The following is a 16,368-nucleotide window of genomic DNA, read 5'->3' on the forward strand; positions in this document are numbered from 1 at the left end:
ACAAGAGGAACAGCAGGTCTTGAATACTGTTCATCATCCAGCAATTAAAATGAATGAAAAGAGCATATTTTAAATTCCCATGTAGTAACAAAAGGTTCCCCATCACAGCTCCTCCTGCACCAGCAACAAAGGAGAACTATTTAATTTAGTTCAGGTTTACCAGCAATAGTGACTATGTGACTAAAATTTAAACCTCCATCTTAAATGGATTTTTAAGGCAAAAGATACAAATGAAAACACAAAAAGAACCATTTTTTTAAAGCAGAAACAAAATGGATATTTTCATGCCAAGCTCTTTTGAGTAACCTGGAGAGTACAGAAGGCCGCTTCTACAGAATTAAAGCTTTTATTCCTGGTATTAATGTCACCTAGCCTAACTTCTCTTACAAACTGTAGACAATCCTACTCTCAGATGAGATAAACTGAGAGAAAGAACACGTCTTTAATCCCAACACAGCAGAGACAGAGGCAGGTGGAACTTCTGTGAGTTACAGGTCAGGCCAAGGTACGATGAAGAATAAATACTTGGCCTAAGCAGGCGGTACACAGTATTTCTATGAATCATTTCCATAACAACTCACTTTAAGTTGGCTTCAAATCCTTAGGGTGCTAAAATCCTTGGGGGGGGGGGGGTCTTTAGAGTTCATTCAAGAATTCCTTACAGTAGGGACTCCTATAATTTACTGAAACATTTTTCACATTTCCTTATACTATATAGTTAACATGCAATTTTCTCAGGGTAACTGCCGCACTCTAGCCCTTAGATGCAGTGTTTATTTGCCCATGATCTGTACTACTTTACCCTCTATAAGAACAAGAGCGGCAGGACAGGATGTAAAGTATACAATACTGAAAAGCGTTACCGACGTGGTAAACATAGCGCATGTAAGTGGTCCCAGATTAGTGAAAATGAACGTAGCAATAACTCGAGGATTAAAAGTGGACAACATAAACTACACAGACAGTGCTCACTATCATTACCTTGGGACACATGGAACAAGGAATTCTGACAATTAATCACATTAAACCTATTAGAGCATTTAAGCATAGGCAAATAGGGCCGGAGATGGCTCAATGGGTAAGGTGCTTGCTATTAACCCTGATGAACCTGAAATTAATCCCAGGACTCACCCAGAGAAAGGAGAGAACCGACTCTCTCTGACCTCCACACATGAGCTATAGCATGTAAACATGTGCCTGTACTTAGGCATACACGAGTGTGCATGCACACTAAATAAATGTAATAAAATTTTCAATGAAAATGTAATTAAGGAAACTTATTAGATAATAATCTAAGCACTTTTTACTAAACTACGAGAATATTATTATTAAACCTTTTTAAAGGGAGAATTTGGGGTACAGCTCTCTTGCTGTGTGGTGGTTGGTAACACTGTGACTGTATGACTGTCATGCCCAAACCTCACTGAAACCCACTGCAAACCTGGGACCTGAACTGGCTGGACAAATTAAGATTATCTGTCTTTCTGCCATGTCGGTATGTCTATTTATGTGTCGTGTGTGGTGTAGACATGCATTTGCAAACACGCATGTGGGTATGTGGTCACCTGTGTACACACATGTGGATATCTCTTTGATTTCCTTTGATTGTGTGTGGATGTGCATGTGCTTGGGGATGCCAGGGATGTCTTTCTTGATTATTTTCCACCTTAGTTCGTAAAATAGGGTTTCTCTTCAACTGGCTGGCCAGAGAGCTTCAGGACTCTGACTGTTTGTGAACTCAGCAAGACTTTTACTGGCTGAGCTAGCCCCACAGGCTGATCATTTTGGGATCTTAAAAAAGTAGGTTAGGAATATTGTGTGATCAGGTTACTAACAGATAATTTAAGTTATATATTCATTATTCATATACATGTAAATAGAGATATGTAGTCTATGTATGTATATAAAGGCACACACATATACATACATACACACACACACACACACACACACACACACACACACACACAAACACACAGACCTTGCAACAGGGTCTACTACTGTGCAGTGCTCCCAGTAGAAAAATACATAAAATACATACACAAAAACCACAAAATGCACAAACATATACACTGCATGGCTTGTGGTCATTAAAATTTGAAAGATAGCAAAAAGATATTTATTTTAATACAGGTTTAGGTTATCCTAAGAGTGTTATGTTTCTATAGCATGTGAGGATTAAATATCTTACAGTAAGCTGAAATATCTTAAATAAATACAATTAAAGAAATACAGAGATCAATTTGACCCAGACAGCACTCAGGGGCGAGGCAGAATATAGCAGGTCTGGCTCAACACGGTGAACATTACAGGTCACTGTGAAGACAAACTGCTATACAAAGGCCCCTCGTGGGGCAGATCCTCCACCCAGGCAGTGGCACTCACCATACTCCACAGCAGACTTGAGCAGCGCTTCAGCATGTGTGGATCCAAAGGCATTTCGAACAAATCTTCTCCTTCGACGGAGATCATCCTCCCAGTAATCCAGGCGCCAGAAATCATGCAATTGACTAAATATAGAAAATAAATAATATTAATGTTAGTAACAAAAAGTCAAACCTAGAAATTTATTTGTTCCCAAAATGTAAAATGTTATTTCACTGGTATCTCTAAAAAATTAGGAGCATTGTTTTTGGATGAGTATTTCTATTAACATCGGACAGAAATTAAAATAGCTGCATTATTCTCTTATATTGTAAATGCTTGGCTCTTTTCTTTTTTACAGTGTTCTTTTTCTCTAATAAAAGACTGATTGTGAAGTGCTTAGTAACAAACAAAATATCAAATTGCAAGCATTAATGGCAGTTTTCTTTCTCATACAGTCTATTACAAGGTTGTAAATCACAGCACAGACCTTACTACAAATAGTCTGCAATTTAATGACTGGCTTGGTAGACTGAATTAAGAAGAATAAAATATTGCCCATGTGTATTTGGTGGAGAAATGATTAAAATAATGTGCTGAAATATTCATTGAAGAAACTCCCTGCTGCCCACAGCAACCTGAGAAAAGTGCAATTTTATCCATTATTAATAATACCAAATTAGTTGCAAAAATTTTCAGTATGTGGTAATTGTCTTTGTAAATTATTATTCTAATGTTAACAGCCCTCAAATGATTTTACAGCTTTCATCTAATATAAACCATTAACAACTATGGTTATCACTGGATAACATTGTCTTCTACATGCTGAACCATTATTGAAACCCACAGTGCGTTTCAGAAACTACTGAAACATGCTTGCTACATGTGCAACACAGGATTTTGAGATGGAACTTGGCTTTCAATTTAACCCAATAAACACTGGTGATAAAAATTTCAATAACAAGTTAGGTTTTCTGTTTATACAATTTAGCCTGATATAGTAAACAATGATACTGTAACTTTTGTGAGCAGCACTATTCATATAAATATGCAGAAAGCTTTCACAGCAGATTCTATACACTTTTTACGTTCCTTGACATAAAAGCCTCTGTTTTGCTCATTACATGCATTTCTAATACCATGTCCGGGATAAGTATACGGTCAACAAGGAGCCAATGGATTAATTTCTTAACTTCAGAACATATATATCTTGGGAATAGAGAAAATGGCTTAGGAGTTGAGAGCACTTGATGTCTACAATTCCAGTTTCAGATTAGTCACTGTTCTATTGACACGAAGGGACACCATAATACAACTCTTATAAAGAAAGCATTTAACTGGGAGCTTACATTCAGTTTCAGAGGCTTAGTCCATTATCATCATGTTGGGGAGCATGGCAGCTTGTAAGTGCTAGAGTAGTAGTCAGGATACATCATAGACAGAAAGGAAGACAGCAACACAGTGCCTGACACAGACTTTTGAAACCTCAAATCCCACCCTTGGTGACACACTTTCAATGTAAAAAGTACCCATTTTCTTTCATGGTCTCAATACTGTTTAAAAGTCCAAAGCTTCTTCTGAGACTCATGCCATTTTCTAGTAACTGTAAGCTGCTGTAAAATCAAAATCAAAAGACCGATCACATACTTCAACATACAATGACACAGAACATACATTCCCATTCCAAAAGGGAGGAAAGGAAACATAGTAGGAAATACTGGACCAAAGCAAGACCAAAACCCAGCTGGTCCAGCTACAAACTGCATTTCCATGTCTGATGTCAAACACCAAATCTTGAGGCTGCCAACTCCTTCCAGTTTTGTTGACTGAAATATGCTTCTTTCTTTGGGTTGGTCCACTTCCTGTTAGCAAGTTTTCTTCAACAGGACATCTCCAGCATCTTGGAAACTCTAAGCAATCCAGGCTTCGCTTTCACAGCATCACACAATGGTCTCTCAGAGCCTCCATGCATGGGTACCATATGCCTAGTCTCAGCAGCTTTCCTTGGTCACAGAGGGAGATTCCATAACTGTTATCGTTTTTGTATCCTTGACCTAGAGTTGAAACCAAGTGGCAGAAGCCACCAAGTTCTGCTGCCTGATGGGGCTGGAACTTGGTCTCTTGTTCAAACACATCTGTATTAGCTTTTTGTTCGCGGTGGTTTCCTTCAGAGCTTAAACTTTTCTTTAATTCCTCTCCACAAGTTGGAAGCTTAGCTGAGGGAAGTCTCGCACTGAAGTCACCACTCCCTTTATTCCATGTAACAACAGGTTTTTCTGTAAACTTTTTATCTCCTTGAGCACAGGAATTAGCTCCACTATATTTCCTGATGTTTCTTCTCTGCTCAAACTTCATTCTGTATTTTTCCTTGCTCAGCTGGCTTCTTATAATGATGCAGCACAGACAATACTAGGCTGTCCTGAAACCTCTGCTGAAAACACCATTAATCCCAACTCTTCAATTGAGCCCCAGGAATATTTTTAGGGCAAGAACAAAAAGCAGCCATATACTTTGCCAATATCTCAAGAATGGTGTGGAGACCACTTACTAATATTATTCCTCTCTGAAATTCCCTAAGTGGGGCCTTTAGCACTATTTTCCATGTCCTACTATGAAGCTCTACCTAATGTGTACTGTTGCTTTTCCTGTCCCAAGTACTAAATTCTTCCATATACCTCCATATAACAGCACAGTCAGGACTGCTACAGAAATATCCCACTCTTGGTACCAACTTCTGTCTTAGTCACTCTTCTACTTCTGTGAAGAGACACCATGACCAAGACAACTCTTATAAAAGAAATATTTTAATTTGAAGCTTGTTTATAGTTTCAATTTTGTTTAGTGTTTGGTTTTTTTGGTGTTCTTTAAAGGGGTAAAAAGGCAGGTTACTATCATAAACTAGAGAGAAGACTGAATTTACATGATAAAGAAAAACTGCTGCATATATAGCAAAAAAATTAATCAAGACATCAGATAAAAGATTAGAATCAGAACAAAGAGATACTTTACTAAATATATACATGAGTTCCTGGCCTTCCACTTGTATGAAAAACATGGTAATCAAGATTGTCAAGAATTATGTGTAAGCTATCTAATCCTGTTCAGACCAAACAAAAACATGTATCTGACATATTTATAATTAAAAATTATCTTCCCTGAAGAGGCACAAATTATATAGTGTACTTTTATGAAATCTATGTCTTCACATGGTGAATATATTCCATGCAATAAAAGATTGTATATTAAAAATGGAATGTGCATTGCAAAGGATGAAACTTGAGAATAACATCCTGAGTAAGGCAATCCAGTTCCCAAAGGACATACACGGTATGTACACACTTATAAGTGGATATTAGCCATAAATAGAGAATACCTATGCTATACCCCACAGACCCAAAGTAGGCAAACAAGAAAAAAACACAAGCAAAGATGTTTGACTCTTATTTAGAAGGGGGAATAAAATAGTCACAAGAAGTAGATGGAGGGAGAGAATGAGTGGGTGGGGTGATGGGCAGAAAAATGGGGTGAGGTGGGGGTTCAGAATTAGGTCTTGGGAGGAACAGGAGAGATGGACAGAGGGTCATAATAATGAGTGGAAATCTGCAACTTATGGGGGGAGTGTGGGAGGAATCTCCAGGACCTGAGAGACTTGGGATAAGGGAGGCACCCAAAAAAATCAGTGGGGTAACCTTAGCTGTAACTCACAGTATCGGGAATATGGAACCTGAAGAGGCTACCTCCTGTAGCCAGACAAGAACCCCAGTGAATCAAATCAATCCATCTACAAAACTTTCAACTCAAAACTTATCCCATCTATAAGCAATGCAGGACTGAGGGAATGGTCAACCAAAACCTGTCCCAACTTGAGACCCATCCCATGGGCAAGCACCAATCCCTGACACTATTAATGATACTGTTATACTTGAAAACAGGAGTCTCGAATGGCTCTGCTATGAGAGGCTCCATCCAGCTCCTGACTCAGACAGATGCAGACACCCACAGCCAAACAGTGGATGAAGCTTGGGGACTCATACAGAAAAATAGAGGGGAGATTGAGGGTGCTTAAGAGGATAGAAACTCTGCAGAAAGACCAACGGAGTCAACTAACCTGCTCCTTTGGGGGCTCTTAGAGATGAACCACCAACCAAAGAGCATTCCCAGGCTGGGCCTGTACCTACGCAGCACATGTACAGCTTAGTCTTCATGGAGGTTCTAAACAACTGGACCAGGGTCAACCCAAAAGCTGTTGCCTGTGTGTGGGATGTGTTCTAGCTGGGCTGCTTTGTTTAGCCTCAGCTGAGATGGATATGCTCAGTCCCACAAAGAATTGATGTGCCAAGGCTGGGGGATACCCAGGGGAACCTCTTCTCAGAGGAGAAGGGGAGGAGTTATAAGGGTAGGACAGTGACTAGGAGAAGAGCAGTGAGCAGAATGTAACGTGAATAAATTAAGAAAAAATAGTAACCAGCACAACTGAGACAAAAACAACCCCCCCAGTAACAACAGAACCAAAACCAACCAACCAACCAAACAAACAACCAAACAACCAACCAACCAACCAACCAAACAAACAAACAAACAACCAAACAAACAACCAACCAACCAACCAACCAACCAAACAACCAAACAAACAACCAACCAACCAAACAAACAAACAACCAACCAAACAAACAAACAAAAAAACTAGAGTGTGTAACATTTGTCTGTTGGTCTTTCTTCTCTTTTCTTCCTTCCTTCCTTCCTTCCCTTTGTTTCCTTTTCTTCTTCTTCTTTTTTTTGGGGGGTAGTACCTAAGGATTAAAGCCAGGGCTTTGTATATGCTAGGCAAGTACTCTATTACTGAGCTATATCCCAAGCTGTAAACTCTACACTTTAGTATTGCACACTGATTAATTGAGTGCCTGAACTATAAATTAATGGTTATCTTGTAAGGGTATATAAACTATACTCTAATGAACTTATTGTTAAGATAAGCATGCCATAGTTCCCTCTCTTTGGGTACACTATAGGTTGTACTTCATCTGCTTTTCTTTTTTCATTTTCTTCTTCTTTTTAAAGGAGACATGATCTTGTTGTGCAGCTCATGTTTGCTTGACCTTGTAGCAATTCCCCACTTCAGTATGTCCAATGCTGGGAGACAGAGTTGGCCCAACATGCCTAACTCTATATGCACATAGAAAAGCATGCTGAGGTGACTTCTTGGCCAGTCACTTATGAGAAACAGTGAGTCACTTGCAGACAAGATTTCCAGAGACAATGGGTGGAGTGCCATGACCCTTTCCCTCCATATGCCACCTTGTATTTAAGATGTTGTGGCTTCTGTGAGCAGAACCTTCCTGAGGGCCTTTGCTGGACATGGGTGTGCATTTCTGAGATGCTCAGGTTATTTGCCACCTCCATATAATCCAATAGTTGTTAGAATAGCAACAGCATCTGGCCAATGAGCAGGACTCTAATCACTACATACACTAGCTTATTTAGTTCTCATCAACTCCAAATGAGAAAAGCACCATTGCCCACCCCTGTAAGAGAGAAAATAGAGGGCAGGAGGGCTTGATGTTCTTCAGATCAAGCAACCACTTAGTGGCAGAGCAAGTGTGTGTGTTCTCTGGCGGTCTGATTGCCTAGCTACACCCACTGCAAAGGCAATTGAGAAAATGAATTCTCCTGAGGACATGACACTGAAGGCAGCTGTTTCCTGTCTCCTTCCAAGCATAGACAGACACCCTGAATAAACACTGGTAATTATGGGAGAGACACAGTGAACATTGAAAATTCATGTTAATGTCATCTAGTAATCTTTAGGAGAAATATATTTTTTAAAAAACTCTTATTAGCATACGCTATTCATACTCACCCCATAAGATAGATCTCATTCCCACTATCAATGTGAAAGAGAGGCATGTCTATTGATAAGAGGAGGGAAAATCACTTAAGAGAAAATTCTTCATACTTCCCTTAAAATAATTATTTCAAAGGCCTCTAGTACTTATTTTGGAACTGTGCTGAAAGAAAGACCTTTTGTAGAGTCTTGCTGATATGTTTGATTTTTTCATTTGCTTTTGTTTTCCTCAGAGAAGTTAGGTGCTTTTTATTTGTTTGTGGTTTTTGTTTTTTTTGTTCTTTCTTGTTCTTTTTTTTGGGACAAAGTTTCTCTGGATATCCTGGAACTCGATTTGTAGACCAGGATGGCCTATCATAGGGTGGTCTAAGGAAGAAGTCCCTCAAGATTGCAGTCATGCAACAGAAGAACTGAAAGTTCCACTCATTCACATGGCACCTGTCATTTCCTTTCTGACCTCCCCATACTCCACAACTCTGGGTTGCTATTTGCACAGCTGAGTTTGTATTTGAAATCCTCCGGATTCATGTTTGCATCAGCCCCTTTTCAGTTAGTGCTCAGTAATGACACAAACTGGCATTTTTACAATGCAATGTGCAAATGAAAATGCCATGCATCACACAGGCAACAAAGATGCATAGGACACCAGCTGGTATATATCTAATTTTGTCTATAAGACATATACATCTCCTATAAGAAAATAAAAATATTGTTTTTAAAACTTAGAAAAGGATTGGGCCTCTAAGACAATTCCTCAGAGGTGAAACTCTTCTCCTCTTCCTCTTCCTATTTTGCTTTAGTTGTTTTTTGTCCAACTCAGATTTCTGTGCATTTTGTATGCCTACCAAGCAAGTTACTATAAGCCTTGTTTTTCCCTTCAGATCCCTATGTAAAATCTCAATGTATTAGTCTCATTGCTTAACTATAGTAAGTCAGTGACATCATACATAATACAAATACTAGCAATTTTATGCAAGTTTATAACTGTTGACTTGCAAACCACAATCCAAAGCAAAAGGTTGCTTATGATTGTTCCTACCAAACCACTGCCATTGTCCTCTTGTCCTTGCACACAGTCTCTACTCCTCTCACACCCACTTCCTATTAATGAAAGCACAATACGTACAATTATACGCAAAAATGCAACTAAGTCATATGGACAAGCACTTTGACAAGTTCACATGCATAATATGGCTCAGGGGTGTGTAGTAAAAAACAACAGATTCCTAATAACCTAGTTTGGCATTCAGTAACAAAGATGAAGTCTTTGCCTAATATAAACAGACTAATTTTACTTATCTATGGTTTTTGAGTATTATAATGGGGAACTTACTCTCTTAAAATATTTCAGTATTCCATGTCCCCACCCCAACTGAGACAGAGCTTACTCTGTAGTCCAGGATAGCCTATGAATGACTATGTGGCTGAGGCTAGTTCTGATATCCTGGCAATCTTTCTACTTAGCTTCCCAAGTGTTGGGATTACAGCCATGAACCACCCTGTTGGGATTGAGATGTTTTGTATATTATTGATTGATTGATTGATTGATTGATTTTTTTGAGACAGAGTTTCTTTGTCCTAGAACTCACTCTGTAGACCAGGCTGGCCTCAAGCTTACCTAGATTGGCCTGCCTCTGCCTTACAAATTCTGGGATTAAAGGCATATACCCTAGAGTTTTGTCATTTTTCTTTACATACTCTATTAAATCTACTCTGATGATATAGTAGAACAGTGTATAAAAGCATATTACATAGCATATACACATTACATATCTAGTACAGCACACAAACCTCACACACTATATTAAAGACAAGGCTCATCACTGTGTCAGAAGGCAGAAGGGCTTATGAGTGTTCTTTCCACCTTTGGGTCATTGCCATTATGAATCACTCCTTCTGTGCTCTCTGTGTTAGTGAGGCTGGGCCTGTAACTACATCTCCAGTCTTTTTCAGTCTACAAGAAGGAAGTGAGTAACAAAGACAAGAAGTCTTTTGCAGAGCCTCTAGAAAGCTAGAATGGCAGCTAAAGCCTGTGGTACAAGCCCAGTGGGTTTAAGAACTTTGAGCAACGTTTAATGAACCACTACTCCTGCTAGCTTTACACACTTCTTCAGCAACAACAGCAATTTTGAAATTCTTCAAAGAAACAATATTTAGGCTCGGCTTAGTGGGCAGGCCTATGAGTCCAGGTATTCAGGGGGTTCAGGCAGGAAGATTTAAAGTTCAAAGCCTGTTCTACAGAGCATGACACTGTTGAGAGGGAGGGGAGGAGGGAGGGAGAGGCTACCCCCACAAAATACCCAGCAAAAATATAAACATTTAAATAAACGTAATATTTTATGTATTGCTTTCATACAAACAAAGTAATTTTCAAACAAACCAAAACCAAAACCAAAACCAAACCAACTAACCAACCAAAACCTTCTGAAGGGTTATTATTCACAGGATGCTGCTATTTTCAGGACATCCAAAATCACTAGCATAGTGTCCCTAGTATCTCAAGCAAGAGAAAGGGCTTTTCTGAGCCTGAGCCTCTTCCTGGCACAGGCGTTTCTGACAGACAGCGTGGCTCCTTCTCTGAGCAGACACCATGGCTCTCATTGTTCTTTGGATTTCTGCACACACTGCAGTTCTGCTAGTTACAAGCTCAGGGACCTCCAATTCACTGAATCCAGCCCCCCATCTTATGTCTTCCATGTGGGTATCTCTAAATTAATTGAAATATTAAAAAGGGAACGTGTTATCTCCATATTTGTCATTTATGTGAGACTAACTGTGCATCAACTGCACTGATTTTTATAGCAAAGATATGAACAGTGAAAAATCAACACACACATATATGTGTGGCTTACAGAAGATAAAAAGCACAGACAGGCCAAAGGTCAGGTCACATATAGAGAACATAACACCCCTAGCCCAGGGAAAGAACAGAGATGGAAGGGTGAAATGAGGATCCTCAGTGAGGAGTGGAGCCGTGCACAAACAGACCTCTCGATCTGTCTGCTCCTTTCCTTTGCAGAATCCAATAAACTGCCATTATATTCCTTCTGAATGGTTCCATTCCTAGGATTCTGTAACAACAGCTTAATCTCCTGATAATTATAATAAATGCCCGTAATCAAGGTAGGGAGCATTTAGAAAGGAAGGAGAAGGCTGTTTCCGATCAGCTTCACTATCACTCCACGGTCTCCAACGCAGTCAGCGGCACTGCGGTGTCCCATCTCATTTTCTCAAATAAATATTTAAGAAAACCCAGCTCAATAAGACTGTGACCTGAGGCATTTTAGCATAGCTTACTGTTTCATTTAAAAATATGTTAACAATTAAAATAAAGAGACATGTTTGCTTTAGTGCACACATTTCTAGAATTTAAGTGATAAATGGCTTGATCAGAGGCAGTATTTCCTCAGGGAGCACACATAACAGTTACTTTAGAAAACGGCAGTGTGGTGATGAGCTGCCCACTGCAAAGTGGCTTTAAGGCAGCATTCTTCTCCCTGAGCACTACGCAGCTCAATGAAGAAACTGGGTCTGCGCTTTCTTGATAAGCAGTGCTAGGTCCTGGAAGTAATTTAGAGCTGGCAGTGTGACAGGAAATGACCACATAGATCAGGGTGGCTTTCATCTGCATGGATCTCACTTGCTAGCCATGATCAGCAAGAAGCCAGCTGTGATGATGACAGAAGAAACTTCCAACCTGGGCTACACTCAAAGGAGAAATGTCTGTCTTCTTTTTAAAGTAGTGACTTTTAAATAAGACTGAGCAGAAAATGATCCTAAATAATTATAAATGTTCATTCATATCTCTATATAGGGTTTCCACCAATTTTCAAAAGTGGTGGATCTGATTTACAATCAAATAAAACTTTTGTGCTCAGTCATGGGAATAAGCAGAGTTACGAGGAGAAGATTAACAAAGAGAAAGAGCAAATAAAATACAAGATAGAGGCAGCTGTGCTTCCTGTGCGAATTCCCTGGGCTCTGGGGAGCCTGTGACAGCATACTGAAAAGCAGGGTCCTGTACGTACACTGTGCATTTATTTAACTAAGTACACTCTCTGAAAATGACCTTTATCCAACCCTTCACTGTGGTCTTACAGTGATCTAAAATGACTGCAGTCACCCTTTAAATAGCATTACTTAATAAAAGTCATTACCCAGAGGGCAGTATGAAAACCCAGCCGTAAGGAGAGGTGGTAACGACACCTTTGCCATAGTGAGACAGGCAACACAAGCCGTCCTAGTCTCCTGGAATGGTAGGGACAGTGAGTTTTACATTCACGGGCTAATTTGCTGCTTCACGGAAGTAACTGCCAGAGAAAGAATTTACAAAACAGAAATGCTGCTTATGACTTAAACTTCTCTGTGTCACCAGAACAGTCACAAGCAGCGGGCTTCTCACAAGTGCTACCTAAATAAAGTGTTCTGTGTTTATAAAATGTTGCTATTAATCAGTTAATTTTCATAAACCACTCCCCCACTGCAATCCAAGAAATTTGACCATGTCTGCATTTCCTCTTTTAATTCATACCCTGCATAAAATCTCTGAGTGACCAGACGTAAACAGGCAGGGAAAGCACAGGCTAGAACTGAGAACTGGTAAAAATGCAGCATACTGTGGAGTGTTAATCTGGTCACTATGTGAAAAGATGTTTCTGTTTCAGTTAGCCAACACAGGTCATATTCTAGGGGGCATGGATTTTCCCCTATTAAGAGGATGATTAGTCCAGTAAATTACAGCTTTCAGATGAAGATGACTGTTACATCTCTGCTGGGAAGGGGGAGGGGATAGGAGGTTCATTTCACCACAAGGTAATTATGTGGGGCCAGTGTGTTACCATTTATCATGGCTGAAAGATGACACTCACTGTTAGCCAAGGGAAACTGCTGCTCAGAGGCTGTCATCTAGATCAATACACCATGAATTTTTTTTTTCCTGGCAAAAAAGTAATTATACAACAGGAACTTCCCAATCAATACCTTCCTAGGCTAATATAGATTCCACTATAGGGACATAAGGGTATGTCCAGCCATCACCTAAGTCCACCCATTAAATACAAACTAAGCTCGTTTTCCTACAATGTCAGTCATATTTCCCAGTGTTATTTTAAATCCCTACCACTGGTTCCTGGTAAGTAAGAGAGTGTCACTGGCTTAAGTTTATTGTTTTTTTTTTTTTTTTGGGGGGAGTTTATTGTTTTTATAATAAAGCATTCCAAGTTTTTCTTGACTAGAGGAAGGTATGACAGTGACTGATCAGCTAAGGGCTGAATGACTGTCAATGCAGTGAAAAGCCTGTCCACACCGAGCACTCGGAGAGCACTGCAGGAGCAGGACAATTGTCCAGTCAGGACTCTGACCTTCTCTAATGTCCAAACCTACAAATAGCATGCTGAATGTTTTGAAATATATATTTTAATTTTTCAATCAAAAAACCCATCCTTCGACAGGGCATTAAGATGTATAATTAAACATGGTATCATGTATGTACAAACACACATATGGATAAACACAGATGTTAAAATAATCTAAAAATCCATCACAGTGTCAACCTGACAACTGCTTTCTCTGAGATAGAGTTTAGTCTTATAAACCAATCTAATATATCAGAAAAGGTTAAAGGGCAAGAAAAAAATCACTACTTCAGTGAAAAAAATTTTGACATCCAATTTTCAAGCTGATTTATCAGTGAAAAACTAAAATGGATAGGCTGCCATTACTGAGGAGCAGCCTGTCTAAGAAAGCTGTTACAAAGCCTCCCATTTTGATTTAGCCACATTAATCAATACAAACCTATACTGTTTCAATTTTTAAAACATCGATCTTCTGCTGTAAGCTTAGTTCAGCCACATCTATCAACAATCATAAAATACTCAATAATTTCTTAAAATACTGGCACAGAAATAAAAATGACAAGATGAAATTCAGGTTTATTTGTCTTGATGGTTCATTATTGCTACAAATGAACAGTTTAATCTAGTTAACTAAGAAACTGTTAATATTTTTATATGCTGGGAAATTAATGCATGTTCTCACACTGTCTGTTACGCCTCTAACACTGAAAACCTCCAGTTGTTAAAAGTAAAAGCTGAGCACTGGAAGAATCTCAGACTCTGTAGTGAAGATGTCTGAGGATCCAGGAAGTCTTTTTTTTGGGGAGGGGGTTGGTTCCAGACAGGCATTCTCTGTGTCCTTCTGGCTGTCCGGAACCCTTTTTGTAGACCAGGCTGGCCTTGAGATCAGTCTACTGCCTGTGCTTCTGCCTCCTGGGTGCTAGAATTGAAAGACTGCTCCATCACTGAAGGCTTTTTTGCTTTTGTTTTTTTCCCCAAAGGAAGATTTTTATAATGTGCATATTAAATTCACAGTATATACGGATTAAAAGTTAATATAATAAGTATTTTTCTCAAGTCATTCCCAATGTTCTTGAAGATAAAGGTAGAAAAAAATCAGAATGCTTTATCCCTAAAGTATATCAGTGTATTATAAACACTGTATTGGAAATGCTATTAAGGATCCAAAGGAAATGAAGACAGTTCTAATATGGAATAATTTTGCCTTGAAAACAGTCCTAATTTATAGAATTCCATTTCATAATCTGCAGTGTCTATAACTGTATTTTATATTACCTATCACTAAGGTATTCTCATTAAAATTTAGCATGTTAATAGTAAATGATGCTATTACGTTTACTGGGGATTTGTACAGTAAGTCAGATCAAACAATAGGAGTCGAGACTGGAAAGTTGGGGACATGTGTGAGAAAGAATGATGCTATTAACGAAGTCTCCCTTGCCATATGTCCATGGCACTAATGAGCCTTGTGCAAAGCCAGCTCAGTGAACACAACGTCAAATGAGCTTTTTTGTGTACCAGGCACACATCAAGGGACCAAACCTTTCCTCCATATGTGTTAGGAAGAAAAGAACCTTTCAATGGATAGGTGGTACCTGTTCCTTAGGACACACCTTGATAATGTTATGGGCAGATAATGTGTAGTGATCAATCAGAACGAGCACTGCCCTCCTCTAGAAAACGTTCACTTCCTTATGTGGACAAGCTCCTGGAACTTTAAGACGTATATGATAAACTCTAAACTATGCCATCTGCCCACTCTGTGTAGCACTCAAACTCACTCCTTGTGCTCAAACTTATTTAAAAACACACTAATTTTAATGTTTAACCCAGAAATTTATTATGTATAATTTTTGTCCACATAGAAGTTAAATGCTTACACAAAAGAAACACAATGCTAAAGACTAATTATAAATTTACAACAATAATGTAATGCTTATCTTTCAGAATAATAAAAGAAAATTTTAAGATAGGAGGTATGTGACCTTAAAGTGACTCTAATTTCCAAAGTCTAAATTTATAAACCTGACTGACCGTAAAACTTACTAAGGTTTTACTATAGCAAAGACTCAAAAATGGTCTACATACCCAAAGAACAAAAGTAACATCACAAGGGGGAAAAAGTGACACAGTTTAGGGCTTCAGACAGGGGCAGGTGCCAACAGAGTTATGGGACACTTCCGAGAAACAATGGTATTGAGGAGGACAGTGGGTAAGACCCCGTTAATGGCCTTAGAGTGTGTGGGCTCCGAACTGCCTTCTGCACGGCCTTGGAGTGCGCTGTGCACTGCAGGTGTGCGGCACTGCCCTGCTTGCTCATGGCGAGGTGCTAAGATCGTCGGTAAGCTGTAATCCTGTTTACCTTTCTTTCTAAATTCTGGCTTTTTCTTTGATTTCTTTGCCAGTGGATTCTTAGATACTTTCTAATTTGAATATTCTTTGCAGCCTACCTTGGTTAGTTCTAGACCTCAACTGAGACTTCTGACTAGATTTACCTTCTACACTGGATTCTCATGACCAACCCACATGAGGCAACACCTCCCTTTGAGTTTTTCATTACTACTCTAAACATACATTATACATGTACTTAAAATATTTAAAATATGCTAAAAACATGCATATAAACAAAGCTTCTACGGCAAGTTCATTAATTCATCTGCCTTAAAATATGGACAGATTTTAACATTAGTTTGTTATTCAAATAAATTTTTATGAATAACTTCAGTCATTTTAGTTGTCCACTTTTATATATTATTTTATCCTTCTGTACCATAGATTTGAAAACTATAACCATTTGCTGACCATTAT

The 16,368-nt window shown here is 39.0% G+C and overlaps 1 protein-coding gene across 3 annotated transcripts in view; it reads right to left on the reverse strand.

Annotated features, from left to right (window-relative positions):
- The window catches only part of NBEA (neurobeachin), a gene marked incomplete at its 5' end in the record, with an annotated part of 531,924 nt that overhangs the window by 192,029 nt on the left and 323,527 nt on the right, over nucleotides 1-16,368 (reverse strand). For all 3 annotated transcript variants that reach the window (XM_080929212.1, XM_080929210.1, XM_080929211.1), the window contains one exon: nucleotides 2,386-2,510. In XM_080929212.1, the coding sequence (XP_080785338.1) occupies nucleotides 2,386-2,510 (125 nt within the window). The remainder of the gene's footprint in view (nucleotides 1-2,385; nucleotides 2,511-16,368) is intronic.

This window comes from Micromys minutus, assembly GCF_963924665.1.
Source record: "Micromys minutus genome assembly, chromosome: 15".
Lineage (NCBI taxonomy): Eukaryota > Metazoa > Chordata > Mammalia > Rodentia > Muridae > Micromys > Micromys minutus.